Source organism: Paramisgurnus dabryanus, chromosome 8 (genome assembly GCF_030506205.2).
Source record: "Paramisgurnus dabryanus chromosome 8, PD_genome_1.1, whole genome shotgun sequence".
Classification (NCBI taxonomy): Eukaryota; Metazoa; Chordata; class Actinopteri; order Cypriniformes; family Cobitidae; genus Paramisgurnus; species Paramisgurnus dabryanus.
Window position 1 is genome coordinate 35,425,352 of NC_133344.1, and position 17,155 is coordinate 35,442,506.

A 17,155-nucleotide genomic window follows, 5' to 3' on the forward strand; every position below is an offset into this window, starting at 1 on the left:
CCAGGAGAACAGTACTTGCCTGACTGCATTGTGCCAAGTGTAAAATTTGGTGGAGGGGGGTTTATAATGTGGGGTTGTTTTTCAGGGGTTTGGCTTGGCCCCTTAGTTTCAGTGAAATGAACTTTTAATGCTTCATCATACCAAGATATTTTGGACAATTTCATGCTCTCAACTCTTTGGGGACAGCTCCTTCCTGTTCCAACATGACAAAGCAAGGTCCATAAAGACATAGATGAGCGAGTTTGGTTTGAAGGAACTTGACTGGCCTGCACAGAGTCCTGACCTTAACCCAATGAAACATCTTTAGGAAGAAATAAAGCGGAGACTACGAGCGAGGCTTTCTCGTCCAACATCAGTGCCAACTCCATATTAAACCCTATGGATTATGAATGAAATGTCATTCAGGTTCATGTGCATATTCAGGTTCATGTGCATATAAAGGAAGTTGTCCCAAAACCTTTGGCAATATTGTGTATATATATATAAAAAAAAAACATAAACCTAGTGTTCTATCCACATGTGAGCAACAGAAATAGTTCAATTTAAACCAGAAAGTGATGTCTAATCTTAAACATAAATTTAAAAGCCAAACAGTTGTGTATTATGTGAGTGTGATACAAAAACAATGTTTTATATAACATACGAAAAACTAACTTTGCAGGGCTCCACAATAACCATGGCCGATGCTCGGGCCAGCTGACAGAACTGATCAAAGACACGAAACAGTTCTTTCCTCACATGTTTTATAAGGCTTGTGTGCACCTCCAAGCAATGTGCGCAAACGGTAGAGACAGCGCCCAAAATGATCTCAAAATGCTGTAATTATTCTAAATCTTACTCTTAAGCAGTGTCGGCCGGTGACTTTTCTTACTAGGAATGTGAATTCAAAATAGGTGTCATGAGTAGCGTTGCCACCCGTCCTGGTTTTCCCAGGATTGTTCTCTTTTTTGAGTCACTGTCCCGGAAAATGTATATTCTTTCCCAGGACACGAATTGTCCCGTTTTTTTGTGAAAATGATCTTTTAAAGCAGAATTTCCTGGTTTCAAATTAAAGCGTTTCCTTCCACTGTTTCTGTGTTCATCCAATCCTGTGTCTGTAACCGGGTAAAATAGAACAGGTAACACAGTGGATTGGCCAGGCGTTTACTTTTATTTGATTGGAAGCTCAATTTATCGCCTAGCAACTACCTATGCTGTCGGTTGGTCGCACTGCGTCGCATCCATAGATATGTATATAAAGGCTAGATGGCTCGTCCGCGCTGATGGCCAATTGAGTGGAACGTCCGCATTTTGGCGGCCATCTTAGGACAGGGCGCTCGCTCACTCGTAGCATTGAGTTTTAATGATGCAGGTACTTTTAAATGACCATAACTTGCTTAATTTTTTACCGATTTTCAAACGGATTGGTTTGTTATAAACGTCAAAGATGTACCTATGACACTGAATACGTATACTAAAAATAAATAAAAAATTCATGAAACATGTTAAAGCATCCAGAATTATAGCCACGTTAATAACGTTTGTAAAAAAACAAACCGTTTGTAAATCCGTCAAGAATTCAGCAAGTTACGAGCATTTTAGTTGGCGTATGTCACTCACCTTCCGTCCACAGCAGCAGGGAGCAGCACTATGGCAGCACTGACCTAAGATGGCCGCCAAGTGACGACACAGCTGACTCCGCCTTGAGCCATCTAGCCTTTATATACATATCTATGGTCGCATCCACAGATTCCACACACACATCCTGGATGAAATAGTTTGAGTTAAGTTGCTAGTCAGCTTTTAAAACGATCAATGGGGTTGGTCAAAGCTGAACTTCAAGTTAGATTAAACTTAAAGGGGCGGTTTCCCGGACAGGGATTAGCTTAATCCAGGACTAGGCTTTAGTTTAATTAGGAAATATAATTAGTTTTAACAAACATGCCTTACTAAAAACATTACCTGTGTGCAAAACAAAGGGAACTGGTGTATTTTAAGATGTGTCAGTTCAAGTTGTTTTCAGTTTGGACAGCTCTTAAAAATGTTTTAGTCTAGGACTAGTCTAATCCCTGTCCTGGAAACCGCCCCTAAATGATCATGCTTGGAGTTTAAAGCATTCATTGAGGGACAGCCAAGACTTTTGCAGGCAGCAAAAAGGGATGAGAAATACACATGGAAAAAGAGGTGAGAAATGTCAGTTTTAGGTTGCCCAAATTTACTAAGTTAACAAAAACAAAAAGTTGTTTATAATCTATTATAATACATGTAATCATGTTTTAATTGCTAAAGAATATATATATATATATATATATCCTATATTTGTACAAATGATTATATTTTATAATAGAATATAATTATGCAGTATATGTTTACACAATATTTATACAAAAATGTATTTAATGTATGTATTTAAAGTCGGAGTCCACGATGTTTGAAAAAAGCTTTGGAAAAGGAGTTGGGCCGACTACCAAAACACACTTATAGCCAATCAGCAGTAAGGAGCGTGTCTACTAACCGACGTACTTGCCGGGTTGCGTATGTGTGGGGCGGGTCTATCAACAGAAGGTCCAGATTCTATTGGGGTAGGGGCGTGTTTGTTTATGTAATTTCAAATATCAACATTGGCTTTCAAACATCATGGACTTCGCCTTTAATGTAGAAAGGAGTCCAGAGTAAGTGCATCTACATCAGGGAGTGCATCTACTTCAGGGAAAGCATCTACGTCAGGACAAATATAGGTTAGAGAGGGAATAGAGTCCTACAACTGTTAACATAGTATATTTGCAAATATTAGTTGATCCCCCCCCCTCCAAAAAACAAAACAAAAATAAATTTCATCTGAGTGTCCCGGTTTTTCACAAATCAAAGGTGGCAACCCTAGTCATGAGCATGTGTTGCTCGTCATGTCAAATATGTGTACATGTGAACCATGTGCATTATATGTCTGGTCAAAGTATGTGCCTGCTGCACACCCGTAAAAGGGTTTAAAAACATGAAACCCACTGTTTATTTACTTTTCACATTTTTTTATTGTATGATTTTGTGCTATTGCTCATACCCTTATGAAAATTAACCATGGTTTTTTTTTGTGGTAAAAGTAAAGTAACTACTATCAGCAAAACCATGGTTTTCCTACAGTAACCATGGTGTAACTATGGTTTTTGAAAACCATGGTTGTCAAAACCGTGGTTATTTTGTGGTAACCATGGTTTTACTACACCATGTTTTTTGGTTTTAACTGTAGTAAAACCATGGTTAATTTTTGTAAAGGTAAAATCTTTAGCACTGAGCCAGCTGCTTAGTAAGTATTCCGCTTTGCTTCCCTCATACTTGACTATGTGGGGCTGCTTGTGTGTGCTGTGCACGTAGACACAGCAACGTGGGTCAAGAGATGGAGGGTTTTCCGAGCATATTCTACAGTACACATCATGCAAGTTTATTACATTTATTTTTAATATAATCTTTTGTCCATCTCCATGTAAATGTAAAAACTAAAGTTGTTTTTTCAAGTCACTCTTTCTGGTTGGGAGCGCCACTGGCATTGATCAGTATTTAAATGTTCAGATATAAAGCACTGGACTGTTTAGTAGCTTTATTTTAATATTACTTTATTTGTCAATTTACACTCTAAAAAAAAGATGTGTTAATTTAAACACATTGTTTTGTGTTATCCTATTTAACACATTATGTGTTATTATAACACATTATTTGTCATTTCTTGATGATTTTGTGTTCAAATAAATAACAGGGACAACACAAGATCTGTTAAAACAACACAAAGTGTGTTGTTCCAAAAATAAAACAGATGTGTTAAGTCAAAGATAACACATTAGATGTGTTGTCCTTAACAGTCACAAGATGTGTTATTTTAACACATTCGTTTTAAGAATGTACAACTACCACAGTGATTGTCACTATTGTCACTAAAATACTGAAAGACTTGTCAAAAGTGTATTTTTTTAGTTTGTTATTGTAAATTTTCCAATTGGGACAAATATTCTGCCATTTTCAAAGAGTAATTGCTTTCGAAGAAGTATTGGATGTATTGGTTTGATGTATTGGTATGGGCGATATGATATTGCATCGTAATGAACTGTCCAATTTACACCCCTAGTTGCTAAATCGTGTCTTGTTATTAATTTGTCGACCATGTGGTTGTGTTTTGACGGCTTGCCACATGCTCGGTTGTCCCCGTGTTCCCGCCCCTCCCTCATTGTTTCCCCATTAATTCTTTTTTGGGGGTTCTCACCTGTTCTTCCTTATCTACTTTTTTAAGTGCTTTCTCTTGTTCTTTGTCAGTTAATTGTATGTTGTTACACATTTTGATCACAGATTCATAGTCACATCTTGCCAAGTAAATTGCCATAGTTAACTTTAGAAATATTAATTATTTAAAGCCCTACCTGTCACAGCATCTTGTCTTTTCAGGCTCCAGCTTTGCTGCACTGCTTCGTGGCTCAGTTGTTTTCTCAGTTGTTGTCATTGTCAATAAACTGTGATTAATTTGCATTCCCTGCATCTTAGTCCGTTCTTGTTGTCATGACAGAAGGAATCAGCCAACACAGAACCTAGCAGACTGATATGGACACTTCTCTGTCCACCTGGTGGGCCCATGTCCTATTAAGGACTTTGTTATAGACTTTCTGAAGGCAGAAATGAGCTGTGGCTTTGATGAAGCAGAGCTGAATCTCATATTTAACAGCTTCCTTGATAAGCCCCTCAACACCCTCCAAACAGAGGATGCTGAGGCATCTGGGCTTCACTGACATGGTAAACTACCTAATGAACTGTGAGCCAGAGGTTCCAACTGGAGTTAACTGGTCCGCTCAGCTTCACCCCATCCCAGAGGGCCAGGTTGTGGAGGTTGTCATGTGGAAGAATTGGGCTGTCTCACCACCTTCATCCCCGAGAGCCCCGCCCCACCTACCAACCTCCAAGGGAAGCATGGGCTGTCTCGGCTCCATTGGCAGCTGCAGCGCTGCTTCCCTTTTGTTCCCCTGCCACTTCTGTCTCAGCCTTTCCTCAGTTTACTCCCCCACAGAACTGTCCATCATGTGTCCTCACCCAAGCCTGTTATCTTGAAGACCCTTACTAAACCTGCACGGACCTCTTGCCCCTTTGACTCTCCATCACCACTCAGCTTAAAGATTCCTTTCCCACCGAGTTCTACCCCGTCGGGACCTCCTCCTGTGAACTCTGTTGTTCCCCCCTTCCATATTTGTTTTCTTTATTGTGTTTCCCCAACCTTGTTGTACTGTATTTTGTCTGCCTTTGTTATTATTTGTCTTGTTTCATTGGATGCTGTCAATGTTACAGTTTGGCAGGAATATGACAGGCCCACGTGTTTTGTGTGGAAGCACATGGCCTTAGTTTGCTTTCACCAGGCCATGTGCTTCCCTGTCTTGTCTCCTGTCACCGCCTCCTCGTTTCCTTGTTACTCACCTTGTTATTGTTTCATTCATGTCAGTGAAGTCCTTCAGAAACGCATCACAAAAATAACTGTAACTTAACAAATACTTAGACAGACAAAATATAAAATGTCTACATAATGCTTGGAATGCCTACTTTTTAAATGATAAATTGACTTTCTCCTGATACTTCATTATCTGAAATGAGCTAAGATCGCCACAGGTGTGATCAGCCCCTAATGGCGTCTGTAAACAAAAATGAAGTATTGATAAGTTGACCACGCTATCCCTTGTTGTGTTTGTACTATAGGCCTAATGATTACAAAAACACAAATAAGAGTCAGGAGTCAGGACAACAATGGGCAGTTATTTTGTGCTTTTCACTACAAAAAAGTAAAACTTTGTAACACTGTTACTTGTTTCTCTTAGATAATGAACTGGCCAACCAAACTCTAACTCTGTGATCATTTTCACAATGGCCAAACAGTACTTTTATCAGAGTTCAATAACAACTCAATACATTACACCCCTTACTAAATTTACAATGATTTACTATAGTATTTGTAGCCAAAAACATGGTTGCACTTTTTTGTAGTATATTTCAATAGAATGGATAATATTCTACAGGAAAATGCCACTGGATATTGAGGGCATAGCAAAGGGTTCCTGAATTAGTTTTCACCACGAGCCAAATTTAGCTAACAATACAAAGCCAAGGGCCACTGACCAAAATGATTGCTCTGCTATTCTTGTTGTTGTTGTTTGTGATGCTGGAAATTCTGGTTGTGTTATTTGGTCTGTGTCTTCTTGTTTAAGGTAGTGATGGTGAAATGAAGCTTTGTGAAGCACCAATGCTTTCCCTTCAAGGGTATTGTAAAAGGTTCATAACTTGAAGCTTTTCAACACGGTGCACACTATCGACATCTTGTGGGAAAAAGGTGGAAAAGCTGCCTTGTGAAAGGTGAAAGTGCTTGTGTGTACTAAAGAAGTGACATTTTATTTTGTGGGCAAAAAAGCACTTTAAAGATTTTTACTTTCTTTTCAGTGGCATTCTTCACGTATTGGTTACTCAACTGTTTTGTCCTATTTTCTTACCATTGTCGCTTCGGTATAGGGTTAGATTTACATAAAATGACATCCCAACCCCAAACCAACTCTAACCTCAATGCCAGGCGACAATTGTTTAAAGTTTAGAAAATATAAAAGAATACATTAGAAAAAAAGTATAAACCAATACTTAAAGTGACATACTAACGCAAACACCAAATCTAAACCGAAGCGTCAATGGTTTGAAAATAGGTATTTTGAGGGTATTTGAGAGGATGTGTATGGGGTGTTTTGTGAATCTCATATTATTGAAGCACATTCTGCTGTAAGGTTTCTCACAGTCATCTGTGCATTTGACTGGCTGCAAAAGCCTATAGTTTTAAACCGAGGGTCAAAAAGAGTTGCCAAAGTCATAATGCTCATAGTTTCATATGCAGACATCCTCTCAGAAAGTAGTCGTAGGAGGTTGTTACACAATATCAAAGCAATCTCATCATGAACCTGTGAGCTTATTGAGGTGATTGCATGCCTCAGCTTTTGTATAAGAGGAATCACCTTTGACCCTGACACTCTCTTCTCCTCTGACATTCATTTATCGTGTGGTATTCTTCAGAAGTTAAAGGAGTGATTTGGGCTTGAGAGAGACCAAAGCAGCACCTACTTGCTCCCTCTGAACAAAGACGCGCTCTATCATGGCATACATGTATGGACAAGAATGATGAGTTCTAATGAGTATCCTTCTCCTGAATCAATTTGTGATTTGGTTTGCCCATCTGATTTTGTGGCACCAATCTTTCTTTTACTGTTGTGACTTAAAATAAGCCACAATCTTTCATTCTTTTCCTCTAATGTCCTCAAGTCCTGTTTTTTGTTTAATGGCTTTTTTAACCACAAAGTTTAAGGCACGTGCTATGCAGTTTGTGTGGCAGAGTTTCAGGATGCTGGCACATGCTACCATATTGGCTGCAACATCAGTTACAAGGCATGTTGTTTTGAATGCCCCACTGCTCCATCAAAGCTGTTCTCAATTCTGAGTTTTTGAAAAATGTTCTACCCCCAGTAACAATATGGACAGGCGATCATTTTCATTTACAAAATAACATGTTTCTGCAAGATATGTCTCCATATGGAGAGATGTCCACATGTCAGATGTGAAGCTTACAGCTCTGGCCTTTTTCACCTCTTTCTTGGCCTCCTTGTATTTTTCCTCAACCAAGTTTTTTAATGCCTGGCGGGATGGATGGAAGAATGTATGTTTGGTCTAACACCCCTACGAATTTCCTAAAGCCAGCATCTTCAACTACTGAAAATGGCTGACAATCTTTTACTATCATGTTGACCAAGGCCCCATCAATCAGTTGGTTTCTGATTCCTGCAATACATAATGTATTTTTTTAATACCACTAAAGTAATACACTCTTTAGCTATGCACTGTTTAAAATACCTTATTATAAAGACAGAAGTCACATACCTTGGTTGCTAGTAGCTGCTGCTCCACTTCCAGATGTTTTCTCATGTTTAGCTCTAAAATGTTTCAACATTGATGATGTGTTGTTATTATAAGAAAGGAGTTGAGAATCTATCTATCTATCTATCTATCTATCTATCTATCTATCTAATACCTTATTATAAAGACAGAAGTCACATACCTTGGTTGCTAGTAGCTGCTGCTCCACTTCCAGATGTTTTCTCATGTTTAGCTCTAAAATGTTTCAACATTGATGATGTGTTGTTATTATAAGAAAGGAGTTGAGAATCTATCTATCTATCTATCTATCTATCTATCTATCTATCTATCTATCTATCTATCTATCTATCTATCTATCTATCTATAATAATAATAATAATGAGCTATCTATCTATCTATCTATCTATAAGCTAACTTTATTTGCCGCCACAAGCTGAAAATGCTGCCAGATCTCTGAACGGCCTCTTTTTTAGCTGGTTCAATGCTTACAATTCATAAGAGTTGACCCTCTGATTCAGTCTTAAAACATAAATGACATCGAAATCTGCGCAAGAGGTTGGTGCTTTTTTTTAATCTGCCAACAAAGCAGTCACGTGATTGTTTTAGGTTTGCTTCATTTCCACATACAATCTAAAAAGTCCAATATGTCCATAACTTAAGATACAAGGTAATGGAGACTTTTAAAAATTTTCGTGTTTCTTTAGAAATAATAATGGACAAATGGAGAATAATGGACAAACGCCTCAGATGTAAAGTTATTCATTGTCAAAGTGACACCAAAATGAATGGGAGTCAATGGAATGCTAACAGCAGGTGGGGGTCCGCTAATCAATGGCGGCGCCCAGGGAAGCTTCAATAAAATATGAAAACCTGCCCCCCTGGTTTTTTTACAGTGTGCTCAGGGGACAGGCAGCTAGCAGATAGTGAGTGAATGTTTGCTGTTTGTAAAAAAAAAATGTTATGGCCTAAAACACGTAAATTCACTTAGAGCGGGCTTAGGGCGCCTTTAAATAAAATAAATTAAAAAAGGAATAAAAATGAATTTAATTTAAATAATTGTAATTATAATGTACACCTGCTTATGAATTTAAAAAATATATATATTTTATTTCATCTTGCCCAGCTGAAAATGAGAGAAAATAAGAAATGTCAGAAAGTTCATCAGTTTGTTAAGTAAACGTTTCAAACATTCTGGAAGGAGCCTGATTAGTGGAATTAGGTGTTTCAGTTAAGGCATTGATTCTCAACTCCAGTCCTCAGCCCCCCTCCCAGAAAGTTTTAGATGTCTCCATATATGAAACACCTGAATCCACTCATAAGGCTCCTGCCAGAATGTTTGAAACATTTCCTTAATTAACACACTAACCAGCTGATGAACTGAATCAGGTGTTTTATGGATATCTAAAATGTGACCAGTCACTGAAAGTAGGGACACAAGTCGGATCTGGCCCATTTTGAGTTATTCACAGATTCTGAAAGTGCAGTTTCTAAGCTTTCTAATCTGATAAGATTTGGAGAAGTTGTGGCCATTTGAACATAGGAACTCAAAAACACTCAAACCGAGAAAATCAAGATGAAAGGGACTATTTTTTCCAGCTGGGGGAGACAATTGGGCTCATTAACATCTCATTTACAGATGTGGCCTTTAAAAATGCGCGTCTCTGAGAGCAGAATGCCGCGAGCACTTCAGAAATTCTGCGAGATCCTGCAGAAGGGGGGTTCGGTGGGGGACGCAGGAAATACAAAAACCTGTAGAGGGCAGTCGTGTTTCATGTAGGCCATACAGACGACAATGTGTGTGCTCGACTTCATGCTGAGATACTGTATGATATTGGAGTAACATGACATGGATAATCGATGTTTAGGCGATAGACTTTGATGTCATACAAATGCATGCTTTTTGGCAAACATTTCGTTGGCGAAGTTTTCTTTTGCCAGTTACATAAACAGTCACGTATTCTTCATAAAAATCCAACTCAAACGCGCATCATTTGTCTTATTTTTTTCCGTGTACTTACAGTAGAAGAGACGTGATGTATGATGTAATATCATTAACTAGTTTAGCTAATTTTACATTTAGTTCATTTTTGCATCTGAACGTTTTAATAGCTTTAACATGGTTGTGTTGCACTTTTCTGCATTACTGAACAGTAGGCTACTTTTTATACATAAATCGCCTACTTGTTTAACCAATGCTTGCGCAAGTCCGCCTGTTCAAGAAGGAAGGACTGCACAGTGCCTTCAGGACCTTGGATAGATCCCAAGACGGGATTGTGTGCGGCTACATCCGGTTCAGTCTGCGGGCGCAACTGAGAAACGTAATGACAAGTTTGTGTTTCACAATGGCAGGCTATATGAGTGTGGTTCGCTGTTATCGCCACCATATAGACTTTATTTGTAGAGGGTGTGCAGCCGCCGACTATCAGCTCTTTTAAGAAGGAGAGAATGTGCTCCACACCGCAGTTCATGGGGATCTAGGCTCTTCACCATAAACCAATCAGCGATAGACCATTTCTGTGCGTAAAAGCACCTCATGGAAGGGGCCCTGGGCATTGTTAAGTTTTAACACTCGTCATGTGATAGATATGTAACTGAGACAGATGAGCGTTCCACAAATCGAAGCCTGGTTGCCGTCACAATACATGTCTACCCCGTCGTAGATGCATTCTTTGGTCACCACTTTCCCTATGCACAACGAGCCGAGCTCCGTGCCTGAGAGGAAAAGGCAAGGAGATAATCATATCGATAGCACTTTCATGGAGCTATGTGTAAGCATTAAGCATCGCGACCGCCAGCTTGGGGTGGGACTCTCGCTACCAGCCAAAACCAAAGCGGTCTCATGAACAGCATGCATGCCCAGAGGAATTAGTGGGGATGCCACTGCCACGAGATTCATCATTCTTTGAATTCGTTTGGGGGGTGCGTGAGCTCGCTTCTAATGAGATCACCACGCGTCTGATTGAACGCTCTGGTGTTAATCACGCTAACGTCCTTGAGCGTCCTGAGTAAAAAACAAAAGCCGTTGCGTCGGGGTAAGCAAACTCCTTTGGAGTTCTAAGAGTGCACTGAATTTGTTCCAATTACTTTCATGGTGGATAAATGTACTTTTTGGTGCTTTTGAGTTTTAATATATTTTATAATTTATGATTTAAATAAATCCTAATATACTTTAAAGGTCAAGTTCATTTTTCAAACTTTAGTTAGTGTGTAATGTTGCTGTTAGAACATAAATAATAATGCAAAATGATAAAGCTCAAAGTTCACTGCCAGGCGTGTTCTTTAACAGAATTCCCCTTTCAAAGCCTACAGCGAACGGACGATTTGGACTACAGCATTATTTATATGTGAAAAAAGAACACATGTTATATTGCACACTGTAAACGCAATCAAAGCTTCAAAAACATAGAAAGAACAGGACCTTTAAGGTTTAAACGAAAGTGTACTTTGACAAGGCTTATAATACTAACCAGCTGCAAACTAACTTATAAAATTAAACTTACAAAACTAAACACAAAACTAAAACATCATGTTATTCAAACATCAAAGTAGTTCAATGAGTAGCAGACCTTTTATAGTGCACAGTCATTTTTATTTCTACAATGGTATTAACAAAACATGTTTTATATTACCAACACAGAACATTATGTTTTAATTTTATAATAAAGCCCCAAAAGGGGGAGCCATCTTCCTAGGATTATGAGATACAGTATGTGAAAATGACAAAAGTTGTCTAGCTATAACAGTACAGTATGTTTATTTCTGTATTTCTATAGCGCTTTTTAAAATGTAGATTGTTGTAAAGCTGCTTTAATGTAAATATTTTAGCACAGAATCAGGTAAATCAATGAGGACAACACACAAATATCATCAAACAAACAAAGACGTAACTAAAACTGAAATAATAAACATTATAAGAATGATGTGTTCATGCATATTCTGCTTTCATGAATACATATAAGAAACTGACTTTGAGCTCAAATGTTATTCTTGTCACCAGATTAAACCACTGTAGTCACATTAACTATTTTAACAATGTCTTCACTTCCTCTTCTGGGCATATGGGGCTCAGAAAGATAAACAAAGCTCTTACGGGTGTATATGAGGGTTAAATGAGTAATTAATGCAAAATTTTCATTCTTGAGTGAATTAACACTTTAAGTGTCTATGTTAAAAACAGTTCTTTATTAATGCAATTTACCAGTAGTACTAGTAATGCCTTGATAAATTTATCTCTGTCAATATATATTATTCAAGTGGTGCACACTTCATCCATTTTGTTTGATGTGTGGCGATGAGGTTCAGGTTAATAATATTTAGTTAGTAAACACTTGAGTTGTATAACACATAAACTTTCCTTCTGGTCAGGACAGAACTTATGTACTTAGAATTTATGTACAACTAAGCAGGAATGATTACATTACAAAGATTTAACTTTTTTTGTGATAAATAGCACTGAATTAAGGTGTCAAACTGACAGTCCTTGGCAATAATTTCTTCTTCTTTCCAAAGCCAAGCTGGGCTCTGAAGGTCTTGCAGAAAATAAAGTATATAAGTGGATCAAAACAGACATTTAGCACTGAAAGCAGAACAGTCAGCTCCTTTAGGATGCTAAATGCCTGAACCATTGTACAGTCGCTGATGAAAACGTAAGGGAGCCTCACCAGATGATAGGGCACAAAACACACACAGAAAATCACCACTAGAATGAGCATGTTACGCTTAGACTTGTTAAAGGTTTGGCTGTTTGATGTGGCCTGTGTAGAGAATTGAGCTTTTCTGATCTTTCGCAAAGTTTTCCAATACAGAAAAACCAGAGAAAACAGCACAAACATGAAGAGCGCAATGGACGCACAATGGATGATTTTGTAGGCCAAGCTATGTTGAGTACTATGTAGGGACTCACAACTAATATCTTCAGAGCTTTGGTTGTGATCCCAGGAAATCTGAAGGAATGGGATCAAGTAGATGGACCCGATGGTTACCAAGGAGGACCATGTAGCTATGGATATCAGGTGGGCAGTACGAACCGTCTGAAGGGCATTTGTTTCCAATGGCCGGACAATTTTGAGGTACCTGTAGTAAAGTAAGCAAATGTTTTAATGCTTTTATAACTTTTGTTGAGCTGAAATTTTAAAGATTACGATGTTATTAGACTGAAGCTTTAAAAAAACATTATTCACATTACTGTATAAGAAGTAGCTCTGGCCAATTCATTAATAAATCAGTTGTTTGAGTCAGATCTTTAAAAAAACATTGACTGAAATGGTTTAAACAATTTGACTTCCTACTTCTTACACAACTCCTCCAATAAAAGTTGATTTGGATGGGTGTCAAGATTTTAAATTTAAAACATATATTTCTGTCCTACCTGTTTCTGTTACCTGTTTGGAGCAAGGGTGAAAGTACAGTACCATTTCTCAGAAAAACGTGAGGTAACTTTACTTGAAGGGGTTTTCATAAGACTGACATGACACCTTCATAATCATGTCATGACACGTGTCATGAACATGAAGGAGATGTTATGACAACTGTTATTAAGTGTTATTCGTTCATGTCATTTTTAATGCAAAGATGACATTGTTTGAGATGTCTTTGTTATGACAATTTGACATTAACCAATACACTATAACTTGTCATGACAAATTGACATTACCAAGACAACATAACTGACTACTTTCTACCAGTGATACAAATTGAATTTGTCATTAAGTGTTAATACTCTGTCATATAGTTTTATAACAACGTCATGAATATTATTCTTGACCTCAACTACAGTGGTACAAATATAATTTAAATCACTAGTCACTTTTTGCAAGGGTTCTGTATGTCTTGTGGTACTGAATTAATCTCTTTTATTTTAAGTTGTGTTTTGAGTTCATTTGAATTGGAGATTGTAGTATTGTCTTGTTTCCCTACCCTAATTGTCTCCAGGTGTTACTTGTTACTAGGGATGTTCTAATCGATCTGCCGTAGATCAGTATAGTTTGAACACTGCATTAAATGACTTGATCGGTACTCGCTAAATTTGCAGATCTCATGGACCTATATTTTATTTACTTTTGTCGCCAATTTTTCGCAGTGAAAGCATTTTACAACCTGTTGCTCATGTGTTCAAATTTTGCATCCCAATTTAGGAGTTGGATCCTTCTAAGAATGCAGACTTTGAAGGCGAGGCTCGGTCATTGAAGGCAGCAGCCTCTGAAGTCCATGAAGCAAACTGAAATGAAACCGTAGATTCTACAGGGAGAGTTGCATAACTTGTTTCAGACTTTTAAAAATAACCCTAACCCTAACCCTAGACCTTACAAACATCACATCATGCAACAGCTTTATTTAATTTCAAAACTCAACAATGGCACGAAAGAAGAAGAAAGTCAGAAACAATGGATATAGTTTATTATCCGGGGTGGCAGCAGAGTTTTGCGTGTGTGTTTGATGCGCTGGATTTCATTGAAAAGTCCCAACCGGGTCATGAGTTGCATGCGGTAAGTTAGACTTCTGTCCTATGTTGGAAATAGGTGTGTGCATATTATATAAATGACACAAACATGTAGTGAATCATAAGTTAAACAGTGTTGTATAGTGTTGCATGACTCGTACTCGCTCCTTCCGCGGTAGTAGCTCCTCCTTCTTAATTTTTCCTACGTTATCGGAAAGAATCTGTAAAGCTAATCTTTCTTTTATAAATCTGATTAAACTAAAGACTCTTTGGAGATATGAAGGATGTAATACTACTCTATAGACCGTTTCATCGGGCGCATGTGCGGTGATGCGATAAGCGTCTGGTCCGAACTTTACTTTCGGTTTCTGTTTGTTTAATGGTCTGAATAGTTGGTGAAACTGAACTTTTTAACGAATACCTTGTCGAAAAATAACAAATGTTTTGGGTTCCTATGTAATACGTGTTGTTAATTTTGCTTGTTATATAAATAAACTACTTTTAAAGGACTTTGTTGTTATATATTCTTCACAGAGTTTACCGGAAGTTACGTGATGACCACGAAAGCTGCGTGTTTATGTTGTTACTGCTGAAACTGTCTATAGGTTTTCCTGATTAACATCAGAAATGCAGAAACAGCTTGTGTTATGTTAGCTTTAACAGACATAAACCTTTTTAAAGGCATATTAAATTATTCTTTTTATAATGAATATTGTTGTCCAGGAATCGCACCAAGGACTTTGTTAGCCTTGCACCCTACACTGACTACCCACACAATTTGCTTATGATATTCTATTGTCTCAGCCTTAGTGAACCCCTCAGAACTCAACTATTTACTTTTGTTGTTCGGAGTTGTTTGATGTATATTTTCTCATTAACTGCTTACGCTGATTAATATATCATTGTTTACTGTTTACGTAATGTAAAAGTTAAAGGGTCAGATTCAAATCTGCCTATATGGTTCACAGTTAGGACTTGCTACAATGCCATTTTTCACCACAGATTTACTTTGGGGACAATGTTAGGTGCTGTTTTCAGCTCGCTCATTAAATATAGTAGCCAAGCAAGCCATGCACGCATTTACCAAACATATTATAATTTCACTTTAAGACATCAAATAGTCTAGAACCTTTATTAGAAAAAAAGAAAAATATTAGACACATGTACGAGTTAACAGTTTAGATTTGATTAAGTTTATAGAGTTCTAAGTTTTCAAGTGGATTAATTTGGTGGGGCACTGAACCACATTAATCCCATGGTTCTAGGTTTACATGTCAAGTCAAATAAATAAAAAAGGTAAAATATAAAGTATAACAAAAGAAAAAGCAAATATTTTGAACCTATAAAATATAGAAGTTAACATTAGATGGTTACCTGTTTGCCGCAATAAAGTCCATGAAGAGAATACTTGCATACGTGTTTAAATAAAAGGCTGTTGCTCCAAAGCTGCAGTATATGATCCGCAGTGTCATTGAAAAGGTCACATTGTTAGCAATCCGCAAAGGTAAGGAAAGGCAAAGGAAGAAGTCAGCCGCAGCTAGGTTCTTCAGGTAGATGGTGACACTGGACTGGACACGCTGTTTGGTGCAGAAATAAACTCTCATCGTGATGCAGTTCAGCACCAGACTGATAAGAAACACCAATGAGTATGCAAATATGAAAGCAGGGTGGGTTGAGACCCAAACTTCTCTAAATTCACACGGAGCTCCAGTTATGTAAGTCTTGTTTGGATTAATGGTGTTGTTTAGAGAAGTGGTTGAAGGGACTGGTGATTCCATCTAGATAAGAAAATGAGAAACATTTAATTCAGATCTTTTTTAAACCTGGCTTAATTATGAAATATTTTAAAACATATAAACTTAAGGGCGTGCATGACAAAAAGACTGTCGAAAGTTATACTCGAGTAACAGTATTTATACCCAAATAAAAAATGACTCCAGTAAAAGTAGAAAGCTCTCCAATCAAACATCACTTGAGTAAAAGTACAAATGTATCCAATTTAAAACGTACTTAAGTACCAAAAGTAAAAAGTAAATATTATAAATATCTGTATAGCAATAATAAGGCAGATCAATTGTTTTGGCAACATGCAGGGAGAACCAGTTGTGCTTCCATGCAAACACATAACGTTCCCCTGATGTTCAAATATGGTTCCCATTTGGTTACATTTTTGGTAACCAAACAAAAACATTCTGGGAACGTTTCCTGCGGGTTAATTTTAGGTTTAATTTTATAACCTAGAGAGAATGCTCCCAGAACGTTCTCTGCAGGTTATTTTTATTTTTTATAACCTAGAGAGAACGTTCCCTGTATTGCTATTTTTAGTTTTTAGTTTTATAACCTAGAGAGAAGTCCCACTGCTCCGTCTGTATTCACTACTACCCATCAATTTTTTGGGAAATTAAGTGAAAACATCATTAAATCCATTGTATTCTTTATTAGTGCCTAAGTCGTGCGCGCTCCACTGCTCCAGCTCGCGCTTCTCTACTCTGTTCCTCCAGCATTCGCTTGCGAACTAAGTTTAATTTTACCCTTGAAACAAACATTATTTTAATGATTTCTTTCTTTTGTCATTTAGTAACTTAAATATGAGAGAGCAAATATATATTTTAGTGGTTTTCGATGAGGAGAATATGATGTTAAAAGAAGCTTTTGATTGATGTGAAACAGAGATAGCTAACAATAGGCAGATAAACTGTGGTAAGATTTGTTAAAGTGAATGAAATCTTTTAATCTCAGAGACTACATTATTTTAGCAAATTCTTTTATCTTTTTCTTCATTTAGTAACGTTAACTTAAATATATGTGGACAAA

General features: G+C 37.5%; 1 protein-coding gene across 1 annotated transcript; it reads right to left on the reverse strand.

The window, feature by feature from the left end:
* Positions 1-11,485: 11,485 nt before the first annotated feature.
* LOC135770509 (P2Y purinoceptor 14-like) lies at positions 11,486-16,072 on the reverse strand. Its single transcript, XM_065280185.2, has 2 exons — positions 15,716-16,072; positions 11,486-12,975 (listed from the first exon to the last, which is right to left on the reverse strand). Exons 1-2 carry the CDS (start codon positions 15,943-15,945, stop codon positions 12,360-12,362), a joined length of 846 nt encoding a protein of 281 aa, XP_065136257.1. The 5' UTR covers positions 15,946-16,072; the 3' UTR covers positions 11,486-12,359.
* Positions 16,073-17,155: the final 1,083 nt, after the last annotated feature.

Coding starts and splice junctions, on each gene's coding strand:
- LOC135770509 (XM_065280185.2), bottom strand. CDS start 15,945: ATGAGAGTTTATTTCTGCACCAAACAGCGTGTCCAGTCCAGTGTCACC. Junction 12,976..15,715: donor GACTTTATTGCGGCAAACAG/GTAACCATCTAA, acceptor ACTTTACTACAG/GTACCTCAAAATTGTCCGGC.